Genomic DNA, 15,813 nt, shown 5'->3' with positions numbered 1-15,813 from the left:
TTCTGAATTCCAGTGAGTACAGGCACAACACTGCCAAATGCTCCTCACATGTTAACCCTTTCGTACCTGAATCATCCTTGTGAACCTCCTCTGCACTCTCTCCAATGATAACATATCCTTTCTGCGATATGGGGCCCAAAACTGTTGACAGTACTCCAAGTGCAACCTGACTAGTGTCTTATAAAGCCCCAGCATTCTCTCCTTGCTTTTATATTCTATTCCCCTTGAAATAAATGCCAACATTGCATTTGCCTTCTGTATTGGAGGGGTTGTGACTGTCACGTGACAGCACTGCCCATTTACCTGGTCGAAAGACACGCCACCTGCCAATCAAGGTTTGACCCCTCCTCGCCTATCAATGCACACGTAACCATTGCCCCTTTCAATTAGCCTTGTACTTGACCTTGGGCGATTGGCCTTTGTAATCAGCTTAACCCTGCTGGCACCGAGCCATTGGCCTCCCTGTGAATCACCTGGGCTGGATTCATCAGCCCTGCTGCACTATAAAGGAAGCCACGTGTGCTTGACCCTTTCTCTTATTTGCTACCTCCGAGGGACCACCCTGCCGTTGGTGAGTTGTGCATTGAATAGGGTTAGGGGTGTGGGTATTGTCCCTAATATCATAAGAGCCGTGCCCGCACAGAGTCAAGGGGTATTGGGTATCGTATTGACTTTTCCCTTGGTTGTGTGTGCGCGCGCGCGTGTACTTTGTTCCCACGCGATTTTATTAACTGTCCGCGTGTGTTTTATTGCTGATCCGACTACTGTAAATTGTGTGTGTGTGTGTTGCCTCTGTTGCCATTTTCCCACATTTGCCTTCTATAAATAAAATCCTTTACTACCAAGACTACGTGTCCAGAGTCCTTGTCCGTGAGACTTAGCGAATCTGTTTCCTCACCTACAACATCTTCTTTACCACAGAGTCAACCTGTAAACTAACCTTTTGGGAGTCTTGCACAAGGACTCTTAAGTCCCACTGGACCTCTGATGTTTGAACTTATCTCCCATTTAGATAATTGTCTGCACTATTATTCCTTTTACCAAAATGCATGATTGTACATTTCTCAAAACTGTATTCTATCTGCCGCTCTTTTGCCCCATTCTTCCAATTTGTCTAAGTTATGCTATAATCGTATTGCTTCCTCATCACTACCTACCCCTCCACTTATCTTTGTATCATCTGCAAACTTTGCCATAAGGCCATCAATTCCATTAACTAAATCATTGACAAACAATGTGAAAAGCAGCGGTTCTGATACTGACCCCTGAGGAACATCACTAGTCACCGGCAGTCAACCAGAAAAGGCTCCTTTTATTCCCAATTCCTGTCTCCTGCCTGTCGACTATTCCACTATCTGTGCCAGTATCTTTCCTGTAATTCCATAGGATTTTATCTTGTTAAGCAGCCTCATGTGTGGCACCTTATGAAACGCTTTCTGAAAATCCAAGTAAATCAAGATCTCCAAATCATTGCTTATTATTAATTGCCAAAGTTTGAAGGGAATTTTTATAGGTATGTACCTTTATAATAATTCAATTGAAGACAATCCTCGACAGGGTAAAGTTGTTTTCAAATTAAGGATTCAATTACTGACTTCTCAATTTGTAGTATGATGTTTCTGATTAAGATATAATTTGCTATGTTGCTGAAAGAAGCCTAATAGATTTGCTAGTTATATTGTTGAAGAGAGCAAGATATTAGGGTCACAGTCTATGATTATTATGATTGAATGTGACTTAATATTTAAAATCTTTGCTCTTTGCTTGATTGATGCATTTGATAGCCACATGTGATACGTGTTTATCTGGGCTCAAGGATGTAAAGTGCTTCTTAATGACAGGGAGTTTTACCTGAGAGGAGGGAAGACTGACATCTTGCCCTGAAACAGTATAAATTATGAGATTGTGCTCTTGGCGGCAGTAAGGTCTATGATGCCCTATGCAAATTGTTTACACTCCCCTCTAGCTAATTGACACTAGATCAAAACAGTTTAAAATAAAAATAATTGGGTTTCGTCTTTTACAACCTTTCAAGTGCTGGGAATGAACTCGAAATAAATGATTTCTTCGCAGAACCTCTTAATTAAGCTGGCCAAACCCCAAAGCACTAAATTTCCTGTACAGAAGTGGCAGAACGTACAAACATGAAGACATTTCTGACTGGAGATAGAGATTGAAAAATGGTAAATACTGAGACTCTTTATCAAAGCCAATATAGCACTCATGAAAAGTTACATGTATTAAAGACATAAATCAGTCTTATTCTATGGCTGTTCCAGAGACTTGGTTGCAAAGTGGCCAATTATTGGAGATATTATGAGATAGCTAGTTTTATAAAAAGTAGAAAGGATTGGAAATAAGAGGCAAATCCAGAGAGGAGAGATCATAGTTCAAAAGTTCAAGTAGTAGGATATACTTATGTAGGGCTAAGAAATGCTGAGAGGCGTATGAATTGATGGGAGTTGTTGAAGTGTGCCTAACAGTAATAATAATTTACAAAGGTTTGTAGAATTTGATATAAATCAAGAATAAAAGGTTCAACTGGGGTGGCGGGGAGTGGGGGATAAATGGGTAATATAATGATCTTGTGAAATTTTGACCTATATACAGTGCCTTGAAAAAGTATTCAGCCCGCAAAACAATTTTCACATTTTACTGTCTCATTCTGTAAGTATAAAATTTATTTAAGTAGGATTTTTTGAGCTACTCAGGAAAGCATCGTGCATCATGTTAAATCAAAAGAAAAATTCCAGTACCTGTCAACAATTTACTAAAGGTTAAAAAACAAAATTGTGTGGCTGAAAAAGTATTCACCCTCTTTGTAATCACTATGCTACCTTACCGGCTCACCCAATTTATTGCTGTAGAAAATTGGAGAATCGTCCTTTTTCAATGAATTCTTAAGAATAAATGCTCCCTCTTTCTGTAAGGTCCAACTGTATGATAGATGTTCAACAGACCAAACCAAATTAAGTACAAAATAGCATTCAAGACGAGTCAGGGAAGTGATAATAGAGAAGTACAAACCTGGGGAAGGGCACAAGACCATCTGAAAGGAACTGAACACACCTCCAGAACTCAGTGCAGTCCATTGCGAAAATGTAGAAAAAATATGAAACCTCAGCCACGCTATCTAGGTCAGGCCACCCTTCTAAACTTGGTCACCGGAGAAGAATAACACTTGTAAAAGAGGCTACTGTGACGACAGCACTCACTCTGAGTGAGATACAGAAGTCAATGACTGTAATTGGAGATGGTGTTCATGGCTCCAGAATCTCGAAGGCCTTGCACAAAAAGGGTATGTATGGAAGAGTGGCAAGGAAGAAGCTGTGGCTGAAATAAAGCATACCCTTGCCTGTAAAGCATCACTTAGAAGATACTGTAAAGATGTGGAAGAAGGTCTTGTGGTCAAATGAGACTTGAGTGGAAATTTATGGCCTCACTGTTAGTAGTACCTGTGGAGTAAAATCTAATGCTGCACGTCAGCCAGCTAACACCATCCGTACGGTAAAGTATGGTGGAGTTGGCATCATGTTTTGCGGATGCTTTTCTGCAGCAGGGACCAGAAATCTGGTCAGGATTGATGGGAAAATGAATACTGCTAAATACAGAGACATCCTGGATGAAAACCTGCCAGCCTCTGCCAGAAACTTAAACTGGGGAGGAAGTTCATCTTTCAGCAGGACAATGAACCTAAGCACACTGCCAGAGCAATCATGGAGTGGCTTCAAATGAAGAAAATTGATGTCCTTGAGTAGCCCAGTGAGAGTCCTGACCTTAACCTGATTGAACATCTCTGGCAAGACCTCAAGATCGCTGTCGACCATCGTTCATCAACTGACCTGACACAGCTTGAACAATTTTGCGAGAAAGAATGGGCAAATCTTGCTCCATCATGTCATGTAAAGCTATTGGAAACTTATCCAAAAAGACTACTGGCTGTAATAGTGGTTCAACTAAATACTGCATAAAGGGGGAAAAATTGTATTCAGTTTTTGAATTTTTAGTTTTTCATGCTCTACAATTTTCCCTGTTTTGCTGCTCTGCTGTGAAAAAAGGAACATGTGATTCACAAATAAATTGATCAATTTCCCTGTTTGTAATATAAAGAAAGGGTTGCAGGCGAGTACTTTTACAAGGCACTGTATTAACTGGAACAAACCATATTAGCAGTAACAGTCTTGACCGTCTTGAAAGGGTCTCGACCTGAAATACTGACTGTCCATTTCCTTCCACATAAGCTTCCTGACCTGCTGAGTTTCTCCAGCATCTTGTTTATTGCTCTAGATCCCATCTATAGTCTGTTGTGTCTCTAGCAGTAATAGTTTTAGGACAAATTCATAAGAACATAAGAAATAGGAGCAGGAGTAGGCCATCTGGCCCATCGAGCCTGCTCCGTCATTCAATAAGATCATGGCTGATCTGGCCATGGACTCATCTCCACCTACTTGCCTTTTCCCCATAACCCTTAATTCCCCTACTATGCAAAAATCTGTCCAACCTTGGCTTAAGTATATTTACTGAGGTAGCCTCCACTGTGTCATTGGGCAGAGAATTCCACAGATTCACCATTCTATGGGAAAAGCAGTTCCTCCTCATCTTCGTCCTAAATCTATTCCCCTGAATCTTGAGGCTATGTTCCCTAGTTCTAGTCTCACCAACCAGTGGAAACAACTTTCCTGCCTCTATTATATCTATCTCTTTCATAATTTTATATGTTTCTTCTGAATTCATGGAGAAATCGTTTTTCAAGATTGATCTATTGATATGCCAATGTGGGAACAAATTCTCGTAAATATAGTATTGTACAGTGCGAAAGAGTTAATTAACGATCTTCTAGTTAACAATTCTTGTGGGAGGAGTAGATAGGATCATTCAGTACAGGAACAGGTCAAGTCCATTTTCTCACCAAGTCTGTTCCAATCAAATACTCCTGTATTTTATTCCTATGTTGACTTCATCTTATTTATGCAATACTTCCATTAACTCTTCCCAAATTACCTCACACCCGTATGCCATTGACAATTTATAGTGGTCAATCAACCTACTGTCTTTGGGATGAGGATAGAAACTGGCATTCCCAAAGGAAACCTACACAAATGCAGCGTGAACATGCAAACTGCAGGCAGTTCCAGATGTGCTGAGGCGGTAGTTCTACTAGCTGCATCACTGGCAGACTTGAGCCTGCTCTCTCCAATGTACGAGGGGTGATTGATAAGTTTGTGGCCTAAGGTAGAAGGAGATGAGTTATACAGCTCTGGTTACATGCACGTGCAGTTCATCTCTTTGAGTGATAATGCAGAAAGTTTGAAGTTAATAACTCATTTCCTTCTACATGAGACCATGAACTTATCAATCATCCTTGCTGTGGAGCACTTTCTGGAGGTCCAGGATGCCGACTTCTACAAAGAAGGGATCCGTATGCTCCACGACCACTGGACTAAGTGTGTAAATGTAGGAAAAATAAACGTGCTAGGTATTCTAAAATTGACTCCTCTACCTTAGGCCACGAACTTATCCATCACACCTCGTACTAGAAAATCAATGAGTGCTGGATGTAGTAAAAGTTGTGAGCAGAACACCATCCTGACTATGTGTTAAGGAATTGTCCTTGTGATTTAGCCATGCCTTTTGACAAACTATTCCAACTCAACTGCAACACTGGCATTTACTTAAAATCTACCACCGCATCAGCCTCTGCAACTTCTGCCATCTCCAGTAGGGATCTTACCACTAAACATATCTTTTCCTCCTGCCTCCCCCACCCCCCATCCCTGGCTTTCCACAAGGATCGCTTCCTTCGTGATTCCTTTGTCCATTTGACCCTCCCTACTAATCTCCGTCCTGGCACTTACCCCTACAATAGGCCTAAGTGCGATACCTGCCCATACACCCCCTCCCTTACCTTCATTCAGGGCCCCTAACAGTCCTTCCGATGAGGCAACAATTCATCTGAGAATATGCTGGGATCATCTATTGTGTGCAGTGCTCCAGATGAGGCTTTCTCTGCATTGGTGAGACCCATCGTAAATTCAGGGATCGCTTCATCAAGCATCTCTGCTCTATCTGCCAAAGCGGAACTTCCTGGTGGCCAAACATTTTAATTCCCATTCCCATGCCTGCTCCAACATGTTGGCCCATGGCATCCTCTTGTGCCAAGATGAGGCTGCCCTCAGGGTGGAGGATATAACTTACTCCTATAACTTACTGCCTGTAACCTTTCTCCTATTGTCTGCTCTCCTGTCTTATCAGATTCCTTCTTCTCCAGTTCTTGACCTTTCCTACCCACCTGGCTTCACCTTTCACCTTCCAGTTAGCCTCCCTCCCCTCCCTCTACCTTTTTTATCCTGGCGTCTTCCCCTCCTTTCTCAGTTCTGAAGGAGGGGTCTGGCCCAAAATGTTGAATGTTTATTCATTTGCATAGATGCAGCCTGACCTGCTGAGTTCCTCCGGCATTTTGTGTGTGTGTTGCTGTGGATTTCAAGCATCTGCAGACATTCTCATGTTACTATTTACAGTGGCCTTGTATACCCTGTAAACAAATATCAGAGCAAATTCAATCCTTCCATTTTCCACACCATCAGTGTACTCGTAAATATCAGCAATGCGATGGAAGTGTTGTAATAGAAGCAGGCTATAGTGTTTAACAAATTCATTAATCTGTTATATATTCTGGAGCTACACGTGGGGAAGCAAATAAAGGTAGTATTAGTCTCAATGTACTGCAGCTGAGAGTTGGAAGAATTTAATGATAAGGTTATGCCTTTAGGAATTAATCATTAAATGCTGCTGACTTTATACAGTATATGTACCTGTAAAGGGATAATAAATCATACTGCTAAGTTGAAATGTGATAGTATTGATTACAGTGGTAAATGTGAAATTCAGGAAAGAGTTATTTACTCTGATAGGTTTAGAAAATAAGTTCAGTCTGTACAGTCAGTAAACATAGAATTTGGCACTCAGTTGTCAGCTGAGTTACATCTGTGTAAACACAACAACATGGGGTACCAATAGTGCACGTTTTTGCTCATGCATTGTGCGTCATATATTATAAATGTGAAACTGAATAATAAAAGACCAACAAATGAGAATGATGTAGTGAATTGAGTAATGAACATATGAAAAGCAGTTAGAAGGTGTAAATCAATTGATGAGGGCACAATAAAGATGAGCTGCAAGAAAAATGTATCTGTAAAACAAGCTAATCCAACTAATCCTATCGCATCAAAAACTGTAGCATTGTTTAAATTTCTTTTGATTTTTCTGATAAATGTTATATTAATAAGCAAACAGTTCTTAAAAATCTGAACAATTTAGAATAAAATATATATTGTTGATTTACCTGCTTTTAAAACACTCGGTAGCCACTTTATTAAGTTCCTCCTGTACCTGATAATCACTGAGTGTATGTCTGTGGTCTTCATCAGCTGTAACCCGTCCACTTCAAGGTTTGATGTGTTGTGCGTTCACAGATGCTATTCTGCACACCACTGTTGTAACACTTTTTTTGAATTACTATTGCCTTCCTGTCAGACTATTCTCCTCTGACCTCTCTCGTTAGCAAAGCTTTTTTGCCCACAGAACTGGCATTCACTGGATGTTTTTTTTTATTTTCGCACCATCCTTCTTAACTCTACAGACAGTTGTGCGTGAAAATCCCAGGAGATCAACAGTTTGAGATACAGGTTTCCCCCGCCATCCGAAGGTAGAGCGTTCCTATGAAACAGTTCGTAAGCCAAAATGTTGTAAAGCGAAGAAGCAATTGCCATTTATTTATATGGGAAAATTTTGTGAGCGTTCGCAGACCCAAAAATAACCTACCAAATTATGCCAAATAACACATAAAACCTAAAATAACAGTAACATATAGTAAAAGCAGGAATGATATGATAAATACACAGCCTATATAAAGTAGAAATACTTTTCCACAATCATTGCTGAACTGTTCTCCGTAGCGAAAATCTCACGCAAGCGCCGTTGGCAAAAAATCTCACGCAAGCGCTGTTTGCAAAAAAACTCAAGCAAGCGCTGTTGGCAAAAAATCTCGTGCAAGTGCTGTCCAGTAACCTTTAAGCTATGAAGCTGCCAGATCATACCAAATAACATGTAAAAATACACAGCCGATATAAAGTAGAAGTAATGTATGTACAGTGTAGTATTACTTACTGGAATTGGGAAGACAGCACAGGGCACATGGATGATGGTGTGTTAGACTGAGTCATCGCAGGTTGGGTGGTGCAGTGGCCCCCACCCTTCAGGCCACCAATTGATACATTGCCGTGAGGCACGCAGGGGTCCAGTGGTAGCCGGAAGGCACACAGCACATCTTTAAGAAAAAAGCTGAAATAAACATGCTAATTAATTAGGTGCTGCCCGGCACGTAATTGTCGGCCCAGATCGGTGCCGATTGCCGATTGCATCGCCTTTGATCTGGGCCGACATTTACGTGTGGGGCGGCACCTAATTAATTAGCATGTCTATTTTGGCTTCTTTCTTAAAGATGTGCTGCGTGCCTCCCGGCTACAGCTGCATTCTCCACGAATCGGTAAAGTATCTGTCCACGGCCTGGGTGTTGGGGTGATGGGACACTGGGGTGTCATCTCATCGTCTGTTTCCATTAGAGCAGGCAGCTCATCTTCTCCTATGACTGTCCACCTTGATGTTGAAGGTCGAGGTTCGTCGTCTGCTGTGGCTGATGTGGAAGGCTTGCTTGACTGCTGAGCCTCGCACATTTTTCTATCATAGAGTTCTTTGTTAGAACTCAAACCATCTTGTAAATATCCCCTAAACCTACGTACCCTTTCAAAATTAAAGTCGTACTTTATCATTGCAGCGAAAATCTCACGTAGTTGCTTCACTTTTGCTACTGCATTCGGTTTCGATTGTTATCCTTTCCTCTTCCAATTGCATCAGCTCTTCATCTATCAGTTCTTGGTCATGGGATGCCAAAATCTCTTCAACATCATGTTCGTCAGCTTCCACAAGGCAAACTCATTTAGTCCTTACTTTGTTCACCACGATTGAAATGCTTAATTATGTCTAGTTTTACGCTAAGTGTAACACCCTTACGAGCTCTTTTAGGCTTTTCCGACACCATAGAACTCATCTTGCAAACGGCTGCTCACAGGCACGTGTTAAAGCAATACCGTTCCGAATCCGGGGAGAGCGGCTGCTTGGGGCGCGCACGCTGAATTTTTTATTGTGCGCTGCTTTTTTTCGTAACAGTGAAAACACCTTCTGAAAGCGAAAACAGGGTACTAATGTAGGTCTTTTGTAACAGTGAGGTTTCATAAAGCGAACGTTCGAAAAGCGGGGGACACCAGTACTCAAACTACCCTGTTTGGCACCAACAATCGTTCCTCGGTCAAGGTCACTTAGATCGCATTTCTTCCCTATTCTGATGATGTTTGGTCTGAACAACAACTGAACCTCTTGACTATGTCTGCATGATTTTATGCATTGAGTTGCTACCTCATGATTGGCAAATTAGATATTTGCATTAATGAGCAGTTGTACAAGTGTACTGAGTGTATTTAGGCAAACATTTTTCTTAGAAGTATTCTATTGAGCTTCTAACCTAAGGTTCCATATTTTCCTGTAGCTGCTTATTACAAATTTATCCTAGCATTGCCTATTCAGTATGTGTTTTCTGCATGTCATTAGGTGCCTACATTTTTTTATCCAGTCTGCGATCTCAGCCAGGTTTGTTATCTAGAGCCCACTTCTGCTGCCTCCAGCAATTTTCACTGCTCAGGTAACCACAGTAATTGCAAACCATGTGGTCATTTCATATTGACCTACCCCATGTGACTAAATTTGTGCAAGCAGATTCAGTAATAGCAATCAGAAAAGAAACCACTCAATACTTGAAAGGTAAATAAGATTACTGGACTATGGCGAAGGAACCAGGGGAATGAAGTAAGATTGCAAGGGAGCACCTACAGGAAAAATGATGTCTCTCTGATGTTAAAGTTTGTAGATTTCTCCACTGCCTTAACTAATACAGGGTGTTTCCAAATCTTTTACTTGCTCTCTGTTATCGTTTGTCTTATTGAGGAGGCAATAGGTAGATACAGGTAGGTATCCATCAAAGTTTCAAGAGCCAGGTAGCTGGGAGAGAGTAAGGAATAAGGCGGGTGGTTCTCAGTACCTCTGGCTATTCCCCTCAAGTGTACTGCTTTGAATACTTTTGGGGTAGGTCAAATTTAAAGACAGAATATAATATTAATGGTAAGACTCTTGGCAGTGTGGAGGATCAGCGAGATCTTGGAGTCTGTGTCCATAGGACACTCAAAGGTTGACAGTGTTGGTAAGAAGGTGTATGGTGTGATGGCCTTCATCAACCGTGGGATTGAGTTCAGTGTTAAAGCTGTATAAGACCTTAGTGAGACTCCACTTAGAGAACTGTGTTCAGTTCTGGTCACCTCATTACAACAAGGATGTGGATACTATAGAGAGAGTACAGAGGAGATTTACAAGGATGTTGCCTGTGTTGGAGATCATGCCTTATGAGAATAAGTTGAGTGAACTTGGCCTTTTCTCCTTGGAGCGACGGAGGATGAGAGGTGATATGATAGAGGTGTATAAGATGATGAGAGGCATTGATCGTGTGAATAGCCAGAGGTTGTTTCCCAGGACTGAAATGCTAACATGGGGGGGCATGGCTTTAAGGTGCTTGGAAGTAGGTACAAGTGGGATGTCAGAGGTAAGTTTTTCACACAGAGAGTTTTGGGTGTGCGGAATGCACTGCCTGCGACGGTGGTAGAGGCGTATAAAATAGGGTCTTTTAAAAGACTCTTAGATAGGTACATGGAGCTTAGGAAAATAGAGGGCTATGCGGTAGGGAAATTCTAGGCAGGTTCTAGAGTAGGTTACATGGTCGGTACAACATTGTGGGCCGAAAGGCCTGTAATGTGCTGTGGATTTCTATGTTCTATGAAGCGACCTACCGGGGCAAATTGCAGTGACTAGGTCTCTTGCATTTAGTCTGGTTCAGTGGTTCAGAAGGGAAGCAACAAAAAAGAGAGAAATGGTGATAAGGGATTCAATAGTTAGAGGAGCAGACAGGAGATTCTATGGACCTCATAGGTGCCAGGGCCAGGGATGTCTCAGATCGGGTCCACAGCATTCTTCAGGGGAAGGGTGGGCAGCCAGAAGTCCTGGTTTATAATGGTATCAATGACATAGGGAGGGAAAGGGATGAGGAACTAAAAAGAATACAGGAAACTGAAACCTCGAACTGAAAGGTAGTAATCTCTGGATTGCCACCTGTGCCATGTGCCAGTGCAGGTAAGAATAGGAAGGTTTGAATGGGAAGCTGAAAATTTGGTGCAGGGGGCAGGGTTTCAGATATGTGGTTCATCGGGAGCGAAGGAGGATGAGAGGTGACTTGATGGAGGTGTATAAGATGATAAGTGGCAGAGGTAGAGTAGACAAGACAGACTTTTTTCAGGGGGGAATGGCTAATACAAGGAGGCATAATTTTAAGATGTTTGGAAGAAAATGTTGGGGATTGCCAGGAAGTTTTTTTTGTACACCAAGAGTGGTTGTTGCCTGGAACTCACTACCAGGGGTAGCGGTAGATACAGAGAGACAGATACATTTGGGACTTTTAAGAGACCATTAGATAGGCCCGTGAATGAAAGAAAAATGGAGGACTATGTGTGATGGAAGGGTTGATCTGAGGGTAGGTTAAAAATTTGATACAACATCATGGGCCACAGGGACTGTTCTGTAACTATTCGTGCTGTATTGGATCCAGAGTAACAATTATTTCATTCTCCTTTACAATTGGATATTGGAAGTTACATGAAACAATCTTAAACCTTGAATCTATTCTGAGTTCTGTGAATCTTGTTCTGTGATCTGATGTAACTTCAAAATTCAAAGTATATTGATTATCAAAGTATGTATGCAGTATACAACCATGAGATTCACCTTCCCACAGACAGCCACGAAACAAAGAAAACCATGTAACCCGTTTAAAGAAAACAATAATACCCAATGCTCAAACAAAAACAGATCACGCAAACGGCAAAATCGAGTAAAAACACAGAATGTAAAACATCAAACCATCAAACCACAGAGTCATTGAAACAGTCTAGGAATGTTCGGTTTAGTTTAATTGAGTTATGTGTCTTTCATTGTCTGCAGGCAGTAGAACCAGTCTGCCCCAATCAAAATCACACAAAATTGCCATTTGAAAACAAAGGAGTAACCAGAAGCAGAAACACATATAACATGGACTGAAGAGCACAATCCACAAACCATGTTGATTACACCTTGCTCAAGGCCTAAGACTCCAGCACCATCCTCCGGCAGCATTGAGAGAGAGGGAGAGAGATTGGTCAAAGGTGGGCGAGAGAGAGGGAGAGAGATTGGTCAAACATGGGCAGATAGCACTGAACATCTGCTCACCTTTCACTCTTGTCCTCATTGATTTAAATCTTGCTTGATACTTTAATCGGTGAGAAATGGAGCTGGTCATGGTCTTGCGCCACGTCTCTAGGCTTCTTGGCCTCCAGGCCACACACTCCTCTTGAAACCTAACTGAACTCCTTCGAAGACAGCAAAGCACCAGATTGCTTAGTCAGCCTGAAAGCACACCATTAAAATGTAAATCACAGGTTCCAATTGCATGTGAAGGCTTAGTAGCTCAATCATATTTGAAAAAAGAGGAGGTAAAATGAATAGTTTTGTGAACTGTCTGAAAGTCGTCACCTTTGGTCGCACTGCTTGCTGGCGCCATCTTCTTCTGACCTTGTTGAGAGAATGTTAATCAAAAAGTACGATGTGATGGGTTCAATTACCTAGGATTTCCAAAATCCTTTAAAAAATGCCAGTTGAGAAATTGGTTTTGCACATTAGAGCTCATGGCATAAAATGATAAAGCATGTAGGGAGAGAGATGGGTATGAATAATATCTATATCTTCCTCTCTGTGTTTGCTTTGAGACCCTTAAAGATAAAAATATAATGTTAGCTTCAAAGTAATAAAAAAAAGTGATTAATAAATTATCCCCAACATTTTAAAATACCAATATTTTGTACAGCAGGAGTTTCAGTGACCAACTAATAATGATATGCTGACTGGTGCATAAAGCTTGTGCTTCTACTGCACTCAAGTATGAATCAGAGTTGGTCAAAATCCAGATAACATCATGGAGTTTGTGTTCTTTGCCACTGGGCTTAGTACTTTATTAATAGAGTTTGATCCAAATCAGATTAGGTTTCGTAATTTGTTATTAAAGCAAATTGCATTTTGAAGGTATGTAATCATTCAGGGCCTCATTTGAATAAATATCATTTAAAGAGCATCATGTGTAAAAACTATGGTGGCTTATGTGTCAAAATGGCTTCTAGACAGTTTCCCTTGCGCATTATTTTAACAAAGGTACAATGTTGTTTGATGAATGCAACAAATATTCTTCAGGTTTAACACCTTCTGCAGTTGTGAAGAGCTATTTTGTCTAAATATTAGAATATAAATGCATGAATTAACTAATTAGAACATTAATAGCCAAGAGAAAAATATTACATTTTTTATAAGACAATAATGTAGGTTACTTGTTTCTTTTGTGTACAAAGATATTGCTGTGCCCCCCCCTTCCTTTTCAGTCCTGATGAATGGCTTCACCCAAACAATTGACTGTTTACTCCCCTCCATAGATATTGTCTGACTTGCTGAATTCCTCCAGAACTTTGAGTGTGTTACTCAAGTATCTTTTTTTTGCAGGTGTACCTGGAGTTAAAGCTGAACGTTTTGCAGAAGGCATGGTGGTGAAACATTGTGCATTGTCATTAGTAGGAGAGCCAATCATGTACCCAAAAATCAATCAGTTTATAAAACTGTTGCACCATGAAAAAATTTCCAGTTTCCTTGTAACAAATGCCCAGTTCCCTGAGGAAATCAGGTGAGGATGAAATTAGCAGGCTGTTACAGATAAAGATTTATTATATTAATGAAAATTAACTCAAAGAGAAACTACTTTTATTTTAATAGCAACTTTTTAAGATAGGTTTGTTCTTTTCTCTGGATTTTAATTGATTTTGAAACACTGTCCAATGAAAAGGAAATATACTTCCTGCTATGTGGTAATCTAATAAAATTTGCTTATTTTTCGATTAATTAATTGACATTAATCAATCTAAAACTACAGCGAAAAATGGTGGTAGTTACAAATAAAATTAAAGCATTGAGTTAAATTTGAGCAAATTTATCCTTTTAATATATTAAAATTTCTTCAGATATAAATTTGATCTTCAGTTTTTCCAAGGTTAAATATAAATTGCTTTTTATTTGTGTCAGCATGTCTCATAGTCACATAATGCTTGAGATTTGTAAGGATCGTTCTAAAATAAACTTATTAACCAACTCCAGGTAGAGAGGTGATTAGATTCTGAAAGACGGATTAGCTGAGTTGACAAACTCACGATTTATCATCACTGTTCTACCGTAACTTTATAATTAAAATCTTATCTGGAGGTTAGAAATTCCACCTGGACAGAAGATTTTAACAAAAAGTAAAGTATTTTGAGTTATTTCATTGGTCCAAAAACAAAATATTCATTATGCAAGTGATAAGTTAACATCTTAAAATGTGTAGACATTTCCATGCAAAAACAATGGCAGTCAGTAGTTAGATCTTCCAGAGCACAAAAGAATTCAAGTTTCTAATTGAGAAGATGTCATAACCTTATTAACGTGAAATCAGGTTTGTATTTGAATTGAGTGGAATTGACGTAATGATCTTCATCTTGTGTTTTGTTTTCTTCCAAAATTGTGGGAATCTCGAGAATCCTTGTTAACTTTGAAAGCAAGAGAGGGAAAGAAACATTTTTTTAGATTCTTTTATCAGATGGATTTCAAAACTAATTTCAGGAATTTGATCATGTTTGGTAAAATGTTGTGTAAGTTACTATCAGCAGAATAATGTGCCACACTTTTTTTTATTATTCAGAAATCTTGAGCCGGTTACTCAGCTGTATGTCAGTGTGGATGCAAGTACTAAAGACAGCCTCAAGAAAATTGATCGCCCTCTCTTTAAGGACTTTTGGTCACGATTTCTTGAATCCTTGAAAGCATTAGCAGATAAGGTACGAAGATTATTCATTGTTACAAATTTATATTTTATTCTTTAAATTGTGTTGGTGTGCTCTTTAAATTTTAGAGAATTATGACATATTTTTGACAAATTGGCAAGGGTCTGTAGTCGGTATTTAAACATTGATGAATTCAGAAGCACTGACTTTATGCTAGCCATAGATATATTTGACCTCTTAATTTCTAAATGGTCACCTTCCCCATTACGGTCCTTTAACATCAATGCTCCTCCAAAAGTAATTGTTATCTCCTGCCTATTATCTATAGAGGGTATAAACAACTAAAACGATTGTATGCTAATACTTGCTGTGAAATAACTGGCAATGCTGCACTGGTTTCATAACAGATTGACTTCTGCGTATTTGAATAGATAATAAAGCTAGAACATAGTTGGGGTTTTTCTGTGGGTTAGATTTAAAAACTGCGGCAAAACAGTTTATTACTTTTGTTCCTATCTGTTATTGAAGTTAATTAATTATGCTTGGCATAACTGATTGGTGGTTGATGTAGACTGAGCAGGTGATAAAGGGTTGTGTTGAACTCAGTCCAATCAACCCTCACTCACTTTTGCTTCTTGCAGGAAACTCTTAAGGCTGATTTATACTTGTGCGTACTAACTTACGCCGTAGCCTAGGCAAGTGGACTACACCGTTGTGAACATTTATACTTGTGCATTGGTGTGTCTGCATCGCTCTGCAATTCACTGCC

General features: G+C 40.0%; 1 protein-coding gene across 1 annotated transcript in view; it reads left to right on the top strand.

The window, feature by feature from the left end:
- tyw1 (tRNA-yW synthesizing protein 1 homolog (S. cerevisiae)) overlaps positions 1–15,813 on the top strand; it is a 206,850-nt gene that overhangs the window by 96,073 nt on the left and 94,964 nt on the right. Inside the window, exons 12-13 of the mRNA XM_063031174.1 lie at positions 13,738–13,915; positions 14,963–15,098. Of these exons, the coding sequence (XP_062887244.1) occupies positions 13,738–13,915; positions 14,963–15,098 (314 nt within the window). The remainder of the gene's footprint in view (positions 1–13,737; positions 13,916–14,962; positions 15,099–15,813) is intronic.

Source organism: Mobula hypostoma, chromosome 23, assembly GCF_963921235.1.
Source record: "Mobula hypostoma chromosome 23, sMobHyp1.1, whole genome shotgun sequence".
NCBI classification, from domain to species: domain Eukaryota; kingdom Metazoa; phylum Chordata; class Chondrichthyes; order Myliobatiformes; family Myliobatidae; genus Mobula; species Mobula hypostoma.
Note: the sequence above shows the minus strand (reverse complement) of the source record. Positions and strands in the feature narration are given on the sequence as shown.